General features: G+C 42.7%; 3 protein-coding genes across 4 annotated transcripts in view; 2 read left to right on the top strand and 1 right to left on the bottom strand.

Annotated features, from left to right (window-relative positions):
• The first annotated feature begins 338 nt into the window (after positions 1–338).
• Positions 339–8,965, top strand: LOC105454890 (ras-related protein Rab-8A). Its single transcript, XM_011697833.1, has 5 exons — positions 339–687; positions 1,741–1,801; positions 2,121–2,259; positions 2,658–2,861; positions 3,138–8,965. The coding sequence occupies exons 1-5, from the start codon at positions 564–566 to the stop codon at positions 3,234–3,236; spliced, it is 627 nt and encodes a 208-aa protein (XP_011696135.1). The 5' UTR covers positions 339–563; the 3' UTR covers positions 3,237–8,965.
• Positions 8,966–9,483: 518 nt separating this feature from the next.
• LOC105454889 (SH3 domain-containing kinase-binding protein 1-like) lies at positions 9,484–13,714 on the top strand. 2 transcript variants are annotated; one of them, XM_011697832.1, is made up of 9 exons: positions 9,484–9,707; positions 11,241–11,444; positions 11,533–11,946; positions 12,061–12,289; positions 12,361–12,746; positions 12,830–12,931; positions 13,012–13,115; positions 13,196–13,376; positions 13,486–13,714. In XM_011697832.1, the coding sequence occupies exons 2-9, from the start codon at positions 11,286–11,288 to the stop codon at positions 13,591–13,593; spliced, it is 1,683 nt and encodes a 560-aa protein (XP_011696134.1). In that variant the 5' UTR covers positions 9,484–9,707; positions 11,241–11,285; the 3' UTR covers positions 13,594–13,714. The 2 variants fall into 2 exon arrangements, with proteins under 2 accessions (XP_011696134.1, XP_011696133.1); XM_011697831.1 differs by lacking the exon at positions 9,484–9,707 and adding an exon at positions 10,925–11,025.
• Positions 13,715–13,799: 85 nt separating this feature from the next.
• The window catches only part of LOC105454888, a 6,929-nt gene continuing 3,220 nt past the window's right edge, over positions 13,800–17,508 (bottom strand). Inside the window, exon 5 of the mRNA XM_011697830.1 lies at positions 13,800–16,880. The gene's annotated coding sequence lies outside the window, so the exon portion shown is untranslated. The remainder of the gene's footprint in view (positions 16,881–17,508) is intronic.

Genomic DNA, 17,508 nt, shown 5'->3' with positions numbered 1-17,508 from the left:
TCGAACTCTCGCGCCCGACGGATCGAATTATTCCGCAAGGCGCGTGAGATTTTATTATACATGAGAAAGAGACTCGGACGCGCGCGCACGAGAGAGAGAGAGAGAGGAAGGGGGGGAGGGAGAAACGTAAAAATAGAAGAGCAGTCTTCTCTTGCGTTCTTTTCTCTCTCTCGTATGTTGCATGTATTATACATATATACGACTGTAGCGGGAGCTGCATATTGTTCCCGGTAGACACCGTCTCGTCGTTCCGTCGATCCTCGGCCTCATCTTCGAGGCACGCACACAGTGACCGCGCGCTTTACGTCGCGCGTCTCTTCACACCGCGAGCTCTTTCAACGTCTGCGAAAGCCCGCGCATGAGCGACGAAAAGTCGCGGACGATTGTGAGGACGCCTTCAACCCCTTTACCTTATACAGGGGGCCAAAGCGCAAGCCTCGAATCGATCTTCCACCCCCTCGTTTCCCCCGCCGCCTTCGGGCGTCCGCGAGGAACAACCCCCGGCCGACGACTCTGTTGTCGACCCAACAACAGTTCAAAACCGCCCGAGACCCACGGCAAACATGGCGTTGGATTTCGCAGCGACGTACAAGGTCCTGGTGCTGGGCGACTCGAACGTCGGCAAGACCTGCATCGTGCATCGCTATTGCGACGAACGGTACTACGACACTTACATCTCGACGATAGGTGAGGAGACACGCGTTATGCGTACGTATATCGTAAATAAAATATAACACCGGGTCACCCGTTCTCACCCGCGGCCCGACCGCCGTCGATCCGTTTCAGCGACTTGTTGTTGGGTGATCATCGTGACGTGTCATTGGCGCCAGTTGCGACTGGTTCCGACAACTCGTCTTTCCCGGTAACAATAACAATAAAGTCACGCGTTTTAATTTTGCCCTGGATACGGTCCCGCACATCGATTGACACAGGTAGTCGTTAATTAAGCCCTAGTATCGATGAGGTCACGTCTTTGTCTCCAATGAAAATCTCACCTGCAGTTTGAAAGTCATTTTTTTATTTAATTTATTTCTTTGACTGTCGCTCTAATTTTACGCGTTTAATGCATCGTCCTTATCCTTTCCATTTGTCGCGAAATAATGAGAAGCAGAGTCACAGCTTGGTTTTTTTGTTTTTTGGCCCTTCAAATTTAATATTATTTACATTTTAAATAAACGTATAATAATTACTCTATTCATTAAACTTAGCAAAACTTGTCAATTGATCGCGAACGATGGCTTATTTATGTATTCCGTAGAATGTATATTGAGTCAGCATCGATCAGCTGATTATCCGGTCGCATCCGCCCCAACTCCGACGTCGCGATGCAACTATCTAATTTTGAACTTACTGCCGGGCCGAAAATATTTCCGGCAATTGTCTCGATACAGATCGTTGTAATTTATAAAAATGTTGCGAAGATACATCCTCGCTTATACGGAAATGTCTATATCTATAATTAACTATTCCGTGTTCTCCGTTACAAAAAGTAATTCAGCTCTCCCGTATACATAAGGCTTTAATCATCCTATTTGCACGCGAGAAACGTATGAAATTCTGGTGTATAAACTGTTGCAATGGCCATCTAATTAGTGATAGCATCTAATTGTTCCGTGCTACAAACATAATTGAAGTGTATCACGAGTCGTTGATTCTACTTGAACTTTAGAATTTCCTCAATATCTAAGTATCTCGAAAAGTATTTATGCATGATGACATATGTGGCGAATATATTCGCAGGTATTGATTTCAAACAGAAGATCATTAATTTAGACGGAACGCCGATTAAATTGCAAATCTGGTGAGTATTAATTAGTCCTCTCTCGCGAGTTCTTAATAGATAATTAGATCGTCAAGTAACGTTTGAAAATTAAATGAGGAAATCATTTAATTTTCATCATCATTTCTTTCTCGAAAAATTTTAGTTTTTACTTTTAAAATAAAAAAAGTAATCAATAACTTAATGCTCTTAAAATTAAAGTAAAAATCGGAGTAATTTTTATTTTTAGTTTCCTCGGAATTTTTTAAAGCATATAATTTGCATGTAAATGATAAGTCGTGTATAAACAAAACAAAGTAGCAGGAAGTATATCTGTGAATGCATCTTTTCTTTCTGAAAGGGATACCGCCGGCCAAGAAAGATTTCGAACTTTAACAACGGCATACTATCGTGGTGCCATGGGTATCCTTTTGATGTATGACGTCACTAGTCTGGAGAGTTTCAACCATCTGTCGTATTGGCTGCGAAATATCCAAGAAGTAAGATTTATAAAATCGATTCTAAAGATAGAACGTTACGCGAACGGAAATAGACTCGCGGCGTATTACTTTTTAAATGGCCGCGTTTAAAGCGACCTTAGGAAGTTCAGAATTTAAAGTGCTAAAGAGAAACCGCTTGAATAAAATCACGACCCGAAAACGACTCGAGGTGGGGAAAGTTGATAAAATATGTTAAAAGATTATGAGCTGTACGTACAGCGAATCGAATCGAACATGTTAAATCGGGGATTCAGTAAATTGAAGCTTTGAACACATTAGGAAATTAATCTCACGAGAGAATGTTTCCGGGATCGATTCGCGAAGTTCGTCTGTATGCAATGAATTGTCAATACGAGAGTGATCGTGAATCATAAGCAATTCCGTCGTTTGCATCACAGAATGCGTCACCGGACGTAGTAAAAGTTTTGGCGGCGAACAAATGCGACGCGACCGCGCATCGCGCCGTGGACGCCGAGAGGGGTCAGAAGATCGCCGAGAACTTTGATATGCCCTTCTTCGAGGTGTCGTGCAAGGAGAACATCAACATCGAGGAGGCTTTTCTCACTCTGGCTAGAAGAATACGGGAACAGCGGGGCCGCCGGGTAAGAATCCAACTTGATATTGCTATACGCAAAAAAACGTTTCTATTACATTCCCGCATGATTTAACAAACTTTTCCAAGTATTTAAAAACTGTCCTTCCTATGTTAAGCATAATTGCATTCTGCAGCAAATAAATTGAAGCGGAAACTCTTCTTACGGATCCCTTTTACAATATAGAAGAGATTTCAACGAAACAATTATCTCCGCTCTTATCTTTTGACTGCAAACTTAACGGGACCGAGCTTTCTCGAGCGCAATGAACAATTGCTGTTGCAGGCGAGCCTGTTCGAGGCTTCCGAGAGAGAAGGCGCGGACAGTATAATTAAGGCGCAGTCACCGTCTCAGCAAGGTGACGCCTGGAGATGCAGCTGTTAGTTCGGTGGACGATCGCGGCTGGTCTCATCCGGCCGGTTGCAAGTTTCGACGGCTAGCCAAGAATTAAATCCCGGGAACACAAAGGATTTCATCTGTTCATCGTGCGCACGAGGGGGGAGGGGGAGGAATATCGCTCATCTCTATACCTGTACATATACGCAACGCGAGTCGCGAGTCGGTCGTCGTCGGGCGGAATTCGACCTTGGACGACGCGAGAGGTGTTTGTACACCCGGCGAGTGGGTGACCCGGGCAAGTATTCACAACGTACCACCAAAACATCATCCGCAATAATCGCAACGGATATTATAGGTATTATCTCGTGAAACCCTGCACCCTATTACACGCGCGAGAGCCCGCGGGTGACGACACGACGGCGTAACGCCGAAGTAGCGCGAGAAAAATGAGATCCGCCGCGATCCTGCAGGATCGCCGTCGTGATGAACGCCGTAGGAAACATTTGTCGCCCGTGCGACAGGCACGAGCTTTCGCTCCGGATAATCCGAAAACACACACACGTACACGCACATTACGGTTAGGCCCGAGCTATACATTCGAGACTATCGCAAAGTTTATCTATGATACGCGTATAATGATTACACGTCGTAGATGTCTATTTATAGCGGCGCGAGTTAGTCACGTTTCGCGTGTAAATGTAGAGAGATTCGACGGAAATCTCTCTCTATGCCACGAGGTAATCGGAATGCCTGAACGCATCATCGAGAGAGAGAGAGACGCGTCGACAATTCTGATCTGATTAATCGGACAGGCCGGTTTCATGAACATCTCGGTTAATTCTTCCGAGTGAACCGAGTGACTTTTGCTCCGCGCGAGTAGTTTGACGTAAATCCATCGAGTTATTATAGCGGATCAGCCGGGAGAGAAAAGACTATTAGCTGAGAGTCACGAGACACGGGAGTTTCGACAAGATTTTCTCGAATGGCTCGCGAGACGTGTGTATCTGTCTACGAACAATTATTCGGAAAAGTCTCGCCGATATTAGACTTTCGCGAATCGAACTTTCGCATTCATTGGGTATCATAAGCAGTTTAAGAACGTTCAATTAGATTCGCTTGGTATGAGGCCTAACTAAAAAGGAAAACATCCTCTCGATGCTATTAAGGCGACACACTTTCGCAACGGTCGACGTATTTACTATTCTAGTATGTCTATGCGAGGAAAGACATCATCAAGCGCATTGTGATTACCGTCTAAAAAAAAAAACGATATTACTATATAAGACTTGCGATTACTACCGATGTCTCTCAACGAGGACCAGGGCTGCTCCCTCAGGGGAGGAGCTTGCGCGATTACGTCGGGATCATTTGATGCACAGATGCCAAAGTTTGCGTAAATGTTTCTTTGATGTCGGGTATTCGAAGCGAACAACCAAACTACGAGGAATAGACTTCGTTTTAATGTCGAGATGTGAATAATTTTTATTTTTTTACAAACACGTGATTTCCGAAGTTAAAGGAGTTTAACAAATTAAACGTAGATAACAAAAATTCAAAATATCTCGATCTAATTTTAAAGTTACGCAAATATTTCGTGCTGAAAATAGCAAACTTAAGAGAGACGACTGTTTAATATTCAAGGAAACATTCTGGAATATCCTAAAAAGTTTCGTTCAACTAAATATATACCAAAGAAACCGCGATTTATTGCACTGCTGCACGCCAGGCTTTCTTTAAAAGAAATAACATGGACATCGATGTTGAATAAAACTTTCCTTCTGCCTTGAGAAAACGGTGTAGCGTAAGACTAGCGAATGCCGTTCAGGTCCAAGAAAGGACCGCCGACATTCATGTGTTCATAATAAAAAATGATGTTCTCAGAGCCTGAAGTGAAGTTTCTCGAAACGAGGCTGAATCGATATACTGGACGAGCACTTGACATCTGTATATCAAACCTTTCATATCGATGCACACCCGTGATAATCCACGCTTAATTAATGCGCTTTGATAATCGTGATGGAACTTTTTCGATGATTCGCGTTATGTTCGACGAACGGCGGCGTTTCGCGATAAACGCAATATACATTCTACCACAGAATGTTGCAGCACCAATTTTGTTTAGCATTTAAAGAAATGGAGCACTTAATAGTCGTACGAAAAAAAAGAGGACAATAGCGTCCTTGCATTTTTCACGAGCCATATTTGCGGCCAGAGGATGATTTATAAAAGCCGCGAGAGAGAGAAATTATGTTATAGCTGCCATGTAACACAATACTGCAATACGTGCACGTTTTAACGCGTAGCGTAAATCATTCGATTAAACTTAAATGATGCAGATTTAATCTCTCTAATTTTTACATGTCGAGAGAGAAACGAACATATAAAATCGAGGTTCTCGTTTCTTTTTTAGAAATTCTTCCAATCGATACGTTTGTTTGTCGGGAAAATTTATTGATTATGTCATAGTAAATGGGATTGGAAAATAAATCAAAGGATAAGAATCTAAAATACATCGTTGGCCATAAGTATAAAGCACTTCCACAAACATTCTATATATAACGAAAAATAAATTTAAAAAACAGTTTTATTGAACAATGATATTTATTTTTATAAAAATTATAATATTCTGAATTCTGCTTTAACTTTTATTACTGCCTTTTCCAAGAAAATGCAATAAATTAAAGATGCTTTATACTTACGGCTGTACCTAATAATTGAGAATATACATATACAATATAAACCATACAATAACGTATAACTGTTTCAACCGCAAGAAGATTTGTTATAAAAATTTATTCTTTAGGTTTGATTGAACTTTCTCCAGTCCTATTCACATGTCGTTTTCACATTACAAGAAATACTTTTCTTATATTATTCAGAAAATATTATTTGTATTTATTGCATCGAGATTCATGCCACAATTAACCGAACATAGAATCGTTATCGGCCTTTTGATAAAATCACTTTCACCATACGTACTTCTCATTTACGCTGGCAGAAACGTAAAAGCCTTTATTGTGCCTATCAGTGATTATAAGAAAGAAAATAAAGACAAAGGGGAAGGTAGATAAGAAATACGTTGCACGAGATATCGTAACGGATCGCTTTATGATCGATCAAAGGGAAACTAGTGGGAAGATAATGCGATCAGATGCCCGATTGAAGCTACGATTAAAATCTCGATTTATTAGTCGCCCCGAGGTGGATATTGTATCTTCTGGGATTACACGAGGGAGAATCGATAAGATACTTGCGGTATATTGTATTGTTTTCTCATTCATAAGTATAATATATCTCATAAAAATCGAGTCTCTCGTCTCTTCTGGCGAATCGCGAACGATCGTTCACCCCTATACGATCTCCGGTTTGTATACACAATAACGAATTCACGATTCCGCTTCAGGCTGCATTCACAGGCGCAGTTCGGAACTGCATTGCGAACGGCAATCTTGTGAGTCCCGCGATCCTCTCCTGGGCGGTGCGATGGTATTGAGGGCGCGTTCGCGAGAAAATAACCTTTGCGAGAGTCCGCGGTTCGCGCTTTTTCGCACGCTTGCAGCACGCGCGATCGCGGGCTTGCATCGCGCGACGCGGCCCGATGTTCCAAAGAGCGCATGCACTCTCGAGACGAGAAGCGCACTATATCCGTCGCGCGATCGATCGACATTGTAGCGACGAAATGAGATCAACTTCGCGAATCGCGCCACGTTAACGGAATAGCGATCGTCACGGCACACACGGTTTGTTTTCTCAGCCGCAATCCTATAAACGTAATTAGTTTTTACGGCATAGGCTTTGTACCATTTGTGCGAGACTATATTATATATATACATATATGTATTATACATATATATATACACACACGAATAACAATGATATATATTTGTTGCTTTTATATATTTATAAATCGCGACGTATTTGTATAAAAACGTGGAAAATTCAATTATTTCGTTCGCTAAGCAACCTACATGTGCCCTTTAATTAGCAATCAGGATTTCCCAAACTTGAAATGCGGACGTGGGCTGAATTTTTTCGATGCATATTTTTTCAAGATTAAAAATGATGCAGAAAACAACGAAATGTATTTCCGCCCAGTTAAATGAGATTTCGTTTAAATCGCTTTTAAATGACTGCAATCGCGGTTATCCGAAAATTAATGTGGCAAGAAAAATTTAACGATTTCTTTTAAATTCAATTATAGAAATTTGGACGAACCGAATGTCTGTATTGTTGTCCGAGGACCAGTGTATATATATCTCAAAAGTTTGGGAAACCTTGGATTAACGGAGATTAGATGCGATTAGGAAAGCCAGGATGTGCTCTATTCTCGTCGACTCTTCTTTAAATGCGCGCGTGATTTGTCAAGATTATACATTCGTTAATTTTCGTTTTGCGGATTGTTTATAGCGAGAAAAAGCATCCGTAGAACTTGATATTATCCTTTTAAAAAAATGAATTTCTCTAGCCAAGAAAAGACGGCGCGAAAAGTCGAGAGGCGCAATAGAAACGCTTCTTGCGTAAATTCATCATAAATACGTAAAATCAGCATTCGAATGTAGAATTTTTATTTGAGATTGCGGGTGCTTGTTTCCTCGCGAGAGATGTGGAGAAAATAATTTAAAAAAAAGAAAAACAAAAAGAGGAGTCAATTTGTAAGAAACGACGTCGCCCACGTGGACGGTAGAGTCGCTTGTATGAATTTCTTTTGAGGGACGCTGGCTCGTTCGCCTTCATCGAAGTGCTTTGATTTCTCGTCCGAAGCTGGTCTTCGGCTGAAGAGAAGAGGGTTTTCTCTGAAGAGAAGAATCTTTTTACGTGACTTACAATTAGTTGAGCCTGCCACGTATATATAATGCGCGCGCGCGTGCAGCGCCGTAACTAGCGTTTCCTTTTCGCGTATCGCGAATCCGATACGAACGGCGTCTTATCAATCGTCCCGTCAACTCTGTCCTCGAAACTTCACGAAAAAAATATGGGTGACGGAATATCGGGATCACACGTATTCGCGCCGGAATCATTCACTCTTCGTACTCGCACGGGTCTTTAAATTGTATTCTTAGATCTGTAGAGATCCCCGATTTTGTAAAATCTCTACAAATTTATAGAATTTGGCGTGTTCTACAGTTTTGTCTCTCTAGATTGTACAAAATCGAATATCTATTAGTTTCACTTTATATTCTAGTTACGGCTCTGCGAATTCCTAGCTCTCGATTTTCTCAACAACTTTTGCGATTTTCAACGATACGATGAAAGTTTTACGATAGGTAGTCAGCTGTGTTTTTATGACGAATCTTGTTAAGATATATAGAGATAGAATGTGGCTGATCGGGCGAACAGTTTCGGCTGGCAATTTTCTTTAATTGAGACCAAACCAACTTTAAGCGTTCTTCGCAAAAATTTGTTCCAAACTTCTCGATGCTCAATGAGTTAATTAAGAGTTTGAGTTTGTTTCGCGCGATTTGTGTATAATTACTTTTCACCGATTTTGTAAAGCGAAAGAAGACTTTGCCCGATCACCCCGGGGAGATAAATACGGAGATGTTAAACGTATGATATAACGATATAGCTTTTACAAGCGTTTCATTTGTCATTTTATCACCACACCCCTCAATAATGGTCTCATCATGTTATTACATAAATTTAATTCAACCTTCGCGATCGATTATCTAAATGTATAAGTGTATAAGAGAAGTTTTTAAGTTTGTAGAGAAACAACTTGTTCAACTCGATGTCTGAATTAATAATAAATAAAGATACACACTTTTTACCTATGACACGCTACGCTTTCTTCTTATCGGAGTGAAAGATCTATCGTGATAATTTTGTGACACTAAAAAAAAAGAGAGAAAAAGAAAACAAATTTTTAAATTAGTCGATGTTTATCATCTAAGAAATAAAGCGGAAAAAAAGAAGTAGGCTTGTAGAGAAACAATTTGTTCAGTTCGTTCAATCGATGTTTGAATCAATAATAAATAAAGATACACAACAGAGAGAAGGATAACAAATTTTTAATTAGTCAGTGCTTATTATTAGAATTAAGCTGCACGAAAAGGTCAAGTGGAACGAGAGAAATAAAGCGGGAAACAAAGAAGACAAGCGGGGCGAAGGAAACAAGCGGATTACTCATACTTGACAAAAGTAAGGAGGAAAGTGAGGCTTCGGCATCGTAATGCAACGGTTCTTCAAGTGCGTGACCCGAGTGTGTTAAACGAATTGCTCAAACGTTACGACACACGCGCGCGCGCGCGCGCGCACACACACACACACATACACACACACACACACACACACATACACACACACACGTCCGATGCGACGCCTTCGGTATTCGCCGCGCGTCGCCAATATACGCGATAGTCTTCGGCGATAAGGCGCCGCGCGAGCGATTATCAGCGTGAATCAGCGCATTGAAAATGGTGGAGTACACGGCACCGTTTTCCACCTGAGCGCCCGCGCTGAATATCGCCACGCACCAGGAAGCCGACGGAGATAGCGCGCAGGATACCCGGTTGACAGGTAGGTAGGTATATATACATACCGCGCGCGCACACACATTGCGCGGCGTCTCCTCTCCTCCTTCGGAATGGAGAACGCGCGCTCGCTCCGCTCCGCGCGAGTTAATCGACGGCGGGATTTAGCGGATTGTCACGTTCGCAAATTGCGCGAGTCCGTCCGCGATACGCGTGGAACGCGCGTAGGCCGGCAGTCGCGTGTGTGTCACGTCATTCGACGTTCGAGATCGCGATTGTGCCCGTGACGACGGGTGGAAATTAAACGAGAGAGAAGACCGTCGACGATCAACGAGAAGAAGACAGATGCTTTATCGAAGAGAATCCGCTTCTTGCATTCTGCATATGAGGAAAAAATAAAAATATTTCTAAGGACCCAGGTATAAATAATAGTCTTTGGTCAACCTTCCGTTTCTCCTCCTCGAGGGACATTTAAATGACGAAGAACGGAAAGCACATATCTTTCGAATTTGTGGATCTGTTTTGTTTGTGCTGAAACAGTAATGCGAGGTAGGGATATACGTGCGCGGACTACAATCGCCGCACGATTGCATCTTGAGGCACGTGCGCGTCATGACTCACATTAACGGCAAGCGACGCGCGTCCATTCAAACAAGCGCGTCGCGTCGAGAGATGAATCACGCAGGCAGATGAGCCGAGGCGCATCTCGTACGAGCGCCCCGAGAGTCCCGAGAGTCGGAAGAATCCGGCCGCTCCGCCATGTTCCTCCGCGTTCAAACGTGCCGCAATCGTAGTTGCGAACGACTGACGATAAAATATTTTCGTCTCGTCCCAAGTTGAATTTCTCATTGCAACGGGCTTCGACGCGACGCCGAGTCGCCGAGTCGCCGCTGGATTCCAAGATTAAAGGGCGAACATCTTCGAACCCGTGAAAAATCGTGGCGTACGTCAGGCACGGGCAACACGCGCCGCTCGTTCCGCCATTCGACCGAGCATGGCGGTGGACGGCGCGCGTCCGATGTCGACGGCCTCTAGAGCAGGTGGCATGCGCACCACTTCGCCCCGGAGATCGGAGCTGCCTGAGCAACCGTGGTGCTCCGGAGCGTATTAAGATGGCCGCGGTGACAGATACGGGGAGCTGTCAACTCCGCCCGGGATCCTAAAGAAGCCCCGAATTCCGTGTCACGCGGCGGGCCGTGTCCGCGCCGCGCGTCGCGTCGCGCAAATCGCCCGCGTTGCGCGTTGCGCTGCGTCGCGTCGGAGCCCCGCGCGTTGCGATGCGCGAGTACGCGAGTTCGCTCGGGACCGTCCGTCAGACAGAAACGCACCCAGGCAGCCCGAGAACGCACGTCACCTCGTAACCCGTACGTATTTACACGCGCGTTACAACGTCCGCTTCCGCGCGTGCGACCCCGTTTTTGTTCCTTCCTCCCGCGCGGAGACTCTCGCGCGACGCTCCGCGCGCGTCAGTCGATCGTAGCCGAGGCGTGTCGGCGCCGAGATAATCACAAAACCAGTTCAGAGTCGATCGAAACTCCGTGCCGTCTCGTCGCGTTGTATTACAGCCGCTTTTTCGCAGGAATACACACTCGGCGACTGTTCTCGGGACTGCTCTAGCTCAGTCATGGAGGCGATAGTGGAGTATAATTATGTGGCGCAGGAGGACGATGAGTTGACACTGAAGAAGGGTGACATCATCACTGAGATCAAGATGATGCTCGGTGGATGGTGGGAGGGCACTCTGAGGAACAAGCGTGGGATGTTTCCTGATAATTTTGTTAAGGTATTTACGCATCGGATCACATCCCTTTTGTGATTTATCACATCCATACGTATTCATAGATTCTCACGCGGAAATGTCTGGCATGCAGGTATTGGACCCCGGTTTCGCTAGCGGAAGCAACGGCAGCGAGACCGTAAGCAGCACGAAATCCGACGAGAGTGTGACCCTGAGAAATGGAGCCGGTAGACGTTTCTGCAAGGTCCTATTCAGTTACGATCCCTGTAACGAGGACGAGCTGACTCTAGTGCCGCAAGACTCCATAGAATTCTTGGGGGAGGTCGAGGAGGGATGGTGGAGGGGTCGTCTCAGAGGCAGAGTCGGCGTGTTTCCCTCGAACTTTGTCTCCCCGCCAGCTCCCGAGGAACAGGAGAGGCACAAGGAGCGAGGAGATAAAAAGGAGTTGTGCAGGGTGCTCTTTCCCTACGAGGCTGCCAACGAGGACGAGCTTACTCTGGTCGAGGGAGATGTAATCTCTGTCTTATCCAAGGACGCGCCAGATAAGGTTTATAATCCATCTGATTAGCATCAATGAATTAAGAAACAAGATAATGACTGCAGTAATACATTTAATTAATTAATATATTAAATATGTAGAATAATTTATTTTATAATTTAGGGTTGGTGGAAAGGAGAATTGAAGGGACAAGTGGGCCTATTTCCCGACAATTTCGTCGAGATGATTGGTACGAAGAACGAGTCCCAGGAACAAGAGTCCCAATGGCACGAAACAACGTCGCTGAGCGCGAAGTCGAGTGTTAGACATTCCCATCAAGTGAAAAAGGTCGAGAAGGCGCACGTTAGAAGAAGTCTGGACACCAGGAATCTACATTCAAGTAATATATCAGGTGAGACACTGTTTTCATATCGAAAGCGATACTTCTATTTCGCGCGAGTGTAACCCTTCGTATTTTGCCAGATCATTTCCCCGTTATAGACACCGCTAAGAAGGGCCTATCCACACTGTCGTCCACCTCGACGTCGTCGTCGTCGTCATTGACGGCTACCGGAAGCGGAAGCGGCGATAAGAAGACGGCCGGCGGCCACTCGATTATATCGAGCCTGAAGCGTCTCGTGAGCGACGTGGGGAATAATAACGGTATCAGCGGCACGACAAGCACCGCGTCCGAGTGTCGCGAGGAACTGGACGGCGTGGAACGTGGGGAGGGCACTCCGCTCGCGCATTTGACGGCCTCTCGCGCTAAGGCGCCACGGCGACGTCCACCCTCGTCGCAGCATCTACGCCATCACGCCGCCGGAACCGGGGTGAGCGCATCCTCGACGCTGCCAGCCATTTCCAGCACGGTAAAAAAAAGAATTTTGACGTTCTTTATTAAATTCTAAGTAAAAATATAGATTTTAATTCTAATAGCTTCTATAATTTGTAGGAAGACAATCTGTCTAATGGACGCACCGATACCACGCTGGAGCAAATACCTGACGAGGAAACGGACGGGCTTGCGGCGAAAGCGAGGAGAAAAGCACCATGGGTAATGCGCCACTCTTAGGGATAAAATAAAAAGAATATGCGTTTAATTGTTATTAATACCGTTGTCGATGTCCCCTGCAGGTCGAAGAATTGAAGATTAATCAGGAGAAAATGGAGAGGAGAAAAATCGCCACGGTGGATCGAGTCGACAAGGTGGAAGTTAAGAAGGAACGAAATTTCTCGCGGTAGGTTTCGATTTTTCCACGACTCTTTTTTAAATCCACTCGCGGAAATATATAATGTACATTGTCTTGTCGCTCATTAGATTGGCACAAGGAAATGCCGTGGATTCCGCTAACAAGCCGGATACCGATAACGAGGATAATAAACAGAAGGATAAAAGCCCGAGAGCCGAAACGAGCCCGTCGCACGGCGATCACAGTCCTAGCGCGTCCGATAAGCCGGCCTACGTTCCGTATGCTCTCTACAGCAAACTATTGGAAAGGGTAAATATCAAATGTGATCCATATCCGCTATTAAATTTTCATTTCAGTACATCAGTTGCATGCGCGCGGGGATACACGCGACATTAATTTAAATTGCTTCAAACACAAGGTCGTCGCGTTAGAGGAGAAACAGGCGGCGTTCCAGGTGACAATAGGACAGCTCTCCGAACAGCTCGTACCACTTCTCGCAAACGCATCGGTTAACAACAAAGTATAATACGTATGTCGGTGTTAAGGGGTGAGAGAAATCAATAGTACATTTATCTGCCCGTACTACCGTACCACTCTGTGCTGTTTTCTCATTGCGTCAGTAATGAGGAAAGAAAACTAATACTGCTACTAGAATAACGTTTATTGCTATTACTGTTGTTTTATATATATATATATATATATATATATATATATATATTACACACACATATATATTTATTCATTTGGTATTGTTTGCTCCGTCGATGCAGTATTCGCGTGATCCGGTGAAAAACGCAACATTCCATATGACATTCTCATCGCCCGCGTAAAAGTATTTTTCTTTCGCTTGGTTTTTTCCCCCGATAATTTTAACAGATCTCATTGTAACTGCCGGAGTTTTTATCACTCTCTTTGATAAAATTAATCGACAGCCGATGCCCGGACATATATTCGCAATCGCGTGCGGCTTAAGCTCCACAATTTTTATTTCAAACTCACGACACATATCAGAATTACATGCAAATCTTCAATGTATATTTGCACATATTCTAGATTGTTACGACAAAACTTCTCCCAATGTCAGTAGCGTAAAAAACCTTGCGACGTGAAGTTCCAAAAAAAAAAGAAAAGAAAGAATGGAAAAAATAGCGCAAGTGTCCTTCCAGATGGGTGCCTGTGCTTTTCTTGTACCAATTTGCATTTTTTTATTGTTTTACGTTACTTATTTTACGTATGTATTTTAATAGAATTTACGAAGGATTGTGCTAATTATCTTAATTTTATTATCACGAACGACAGGAGGATAGAAAAGTACTTAAATCCCGATAGTTCGATAGGACGTAAGAATTATATGTGATTCTTTTTTATTCAACGAAACGCAGCTGCCTCGCGATAACTGTGTGTGATGATTTTGCTATAGGTTTATTTCTTCAGTAATCTGAGTGCCAATGTAAGCATTTTTTTGTTTATTGCATTTCCGAGATGCCTCATTCGACGATAAGTGATAAGCGATCCTCGTTGATTTTTCACGAGTAATATATCACCGAACTTACGGACAAATACGACTCGCGTACAAGTCTTAATTCGACGTGCGTTCGTCGAAGCCATTTATTTTCACCCGCTTGTCGAAGCATATTCCGCCCCCCCCCCCTCTCCCGTGACGGAATGGCTTTGAAACGGTGCTAATAACGCGATATGTGATATATCGTAGCGTCACGTGGTTATATTATACATATAGGAATGAGGCACACCGCGAGAGAGAAACATTTACGGAAAAAACACTTCTGTTCTGTCCTAAATATGAAAGTATATCGTGACAGGACGACATGTGACTAAGAAATGCATTGTAGGCCGCTTTAAACGACAAATTAGTAACTTTATTCGATGCAATCGTGTTGAATATAAAAAAAAATGTTTTTATTTTTTTATGAAAATGAAATTTTAAGTAAATAACGGCGAAAACGTAAGAGAGGATTATAGATATATAAGAGGAAATACGAGGCACTATTTAGTTTTTTATATCAGTATTCCATAAAATATATTTAATACTTTTAACTAACAATAGTGGACTGAAAGCTATTTCCTCTAATCAGATTGACATAAAAAGAGACTTTATTTTTATGCAGATGTGCGTACATTGAATAATATGTACATATACACACACACATATATATATTTTCTCTCTCGTCTCCATTTTAGTTTTTAGCAACCAATAGTTCCACGTTGCGAAATCTGGCAAATTTAGAGAGCAGTATAATTATCATATTTACTTGATAATCGAATGCGTGTTATGTTGATCGAATTATCAATATACTGCACAGTATTTAAGATTCGTGCGTAGAAAACGAAATATATTTTGGGGCGGCTCAATCACTTAATAATGTCTCGCAAGCATACTTCATAATTGCATAACGTTCGTATAGCTGCAATAAATTTTGCAAGAAAGAGAAATGTATATTTACATTAAGTGGAACTGTCAATTCCTCAAATTAAATTCCACTGATAACGGTACATATTACATAATTGTTACCAATTTCCTGCATAGAGAAAAAGTAACGCGGTAAAGAGAAACGCCGTTTCAAACGTAAAAGTTTTTATTTCGCGTGTAATCCGTCCCCGAACATTATAGAGAGATATCGATATGCAATTCGTAAGTTGGCTTGATTATCGTAAGGCTATAATCTTTGAATACATGCATTTTTGCGTAATTAAATTTACGTACTGAATAGTTTGTAACGTATTTTCCCCTCTTTTCCGCGAGAGAAGGTATTTACTTCGATACCGATCTACTTTATTCATTATTTTAAAGCGCACTTTTTATCGACACGCATATGCTATTTTGAAAATTTATCGCAAGGCATCGCAAGAACAGTTCCACGAAGTTAATTAACAAAAGCTTAACGAATTAACGTAATTAACGTAAAAAACGCAATGGCTTTTAACGACGGAGGTACCTCTTTGCATTCGTAGAGTATCGTAGATAAGTTTGAAAAGCTTCTTCTTGCAATTTCGTTCACAGAATTGTATGATTAATTTTTGCGTAATACATATATGTATATATGTAACACGAATTTTATTTTAATCAAAAGGCAACTAACTTAAAATCGGCATCTAACACTGACCATGCTTATACAAAAAGAAAGTTTAAGACAAACGAGACCACCAGTTCAGATTCGCTCGATAATCACACGTCTTTTTGTACTTTTATATTTCGCTGCAGATCAGGCCGTTTAAACGGGACAATTTTTTACGTGCATATATATGTTCACTCATACGCCGAGCTTCGGTTTTAAACGAAATGTGCGACACACCATTATGCACCGTCTTGCAAGTGTAATGCGTGACAATAATAGTTTTTAAGCGAATTCGGAAGAATCTTTGCTCCGTTTCTTTTTCTTTTCCTCCATAATTACGATTTTGAGTAAAATCACCTTATAATCACACGAGATCCGTGGAAGCTCAATTAAAATACTTGATTGCATCTTACGTCTTTTGGAGATATATTTTAGAACGGACAAGTCGTTTGTCGCGAGTATATCAGTTAGTCATAGTTTCGCACTTGTACAGGTACATCGTCTTCCCTCGTAAAGTGATCTCTTGCGATCCAATCGTTATAAATACAATCGTTCAACACTCCGATCTTAATGTGACCGCTTTGAAAATAGAAGAAAACGATGTAAACGCGTTAATTAGAGATTAGGCCTGTACTTACGAATTCGTAAGGCCTCAGACGTTCCGTTTTGCCACCGAACTTCCAGAATTTGTATTGAAATCCGGGTGTTTCCAGAACCACATTGAGAGAAAAATGTTAATCTGTAAATATATAACAATGTTAATTAATTCTGTGAGAACGTGCGAGAAACACGGCCGTAACGAGAAATCTGTATTCTAAAGGTATCGCGTCCCGAGTATTATCCTAAACGCCACTAAAGCGGATCGGCGGATTGTAGTCGATCGATGTATCAATCGCGATGTAATTATCTCTCTCTCTCTCACACGCTTTCGATCTATCACTATGTGCGGCGCTACGGCGAACTTAAGTGTCGCCCCGACACGAGGTTGTATAAGACTATAAATATAACGGCAGACTTATTTCCGACTTGTTGTTGTTCGACATCGAATCTAATCGAGATATCATTTTTATATCACACGCTACATAGCTGTCCTCGATGAATGGACTTCTGTTCCGAGAAAGAGATGCGTTGGACGGACGGATATATGCGGCATGCGGCGCACAGCCTGTTCGGCTGCATATAGGTTGCTAAGTGATATCCCTGTAGAAAGCATGCTCTAGAACGTAAGGAGACTGGCGTTAACGATCCAAGCGAAACGATTTTTAATGTTAACTAAACGTTAGGCCTATTAATGTACATATACATGTGTAAGCGCATCGCGATCCGAGTGAGAGTTATATATACATATATAAATATATTTTCCCCTC

Source organism: Wasmannia auropunctata, unplaced genomic scaffold, assembly GCF_000956235.1.
Source record: "Wasmannia auropunctata unplaced genomic scaffold, wasmannia.A_1.0 LD335973.1, whole genome shotgun sequence".
Lineage (NCBI taxonomy): Eukaryota > Metazoa > Arthropoda > Insecta > Hymenoptera > Formicidae > Wasmannia > Wasmannia auropunctata.
Note: the sequence above shows the minus strand (reverse complement) of the source record. Positions and strands in the feature narration are given on the sequence as shown.

Excerpts from the sequence above, each read along its gene's own strand:
- LOC105454890 (XM_011697833.1), top strand. The coding sequence starts at position 564 with ATGGCGTTGGATTTCGCAGCGACGTACAAGGTCCTGGTGCTGGGCGAC. Across the intron at positions 688-1,740 it reads CACTTACATCTCGACGATAG|GTATTGATTTCAAACAGAAG; the intron begins GTGAGGAGACAC and ends ATATATTCGCAG. Across the intron at positions 2,862-3,137 it reads GGGAACAGCGGGGCCGCCGG|GCGAGCCTGTTCGAGGCTTC; the intron begins GTAAGAATCCAA and ends TTGCTGTTGCAG.
- LOC105454889 (XM_011697832.1), top strand. The coding sequence starts at position 11,286 with ATGGAGGCGATAGTGGAGTATAATTATGTGGCGCAGGAGGACGATGAG. Across the intron at positions 11,445-11,532 it reads TTCCTGATAATTTTGTTAAG|GTATTGGACCCCGGTTTCGC; the intron begins GTATTTACGCAT and ends TCTGGCATGCAG. Across the intron at positions 13,377-13,485 it reads ACAGCAAACTATTGGAAAGG|GTCGTCGCGTTAGAGGAGAA; the intron begins GTAAATATCAAA and ends TTCAAACACAAG.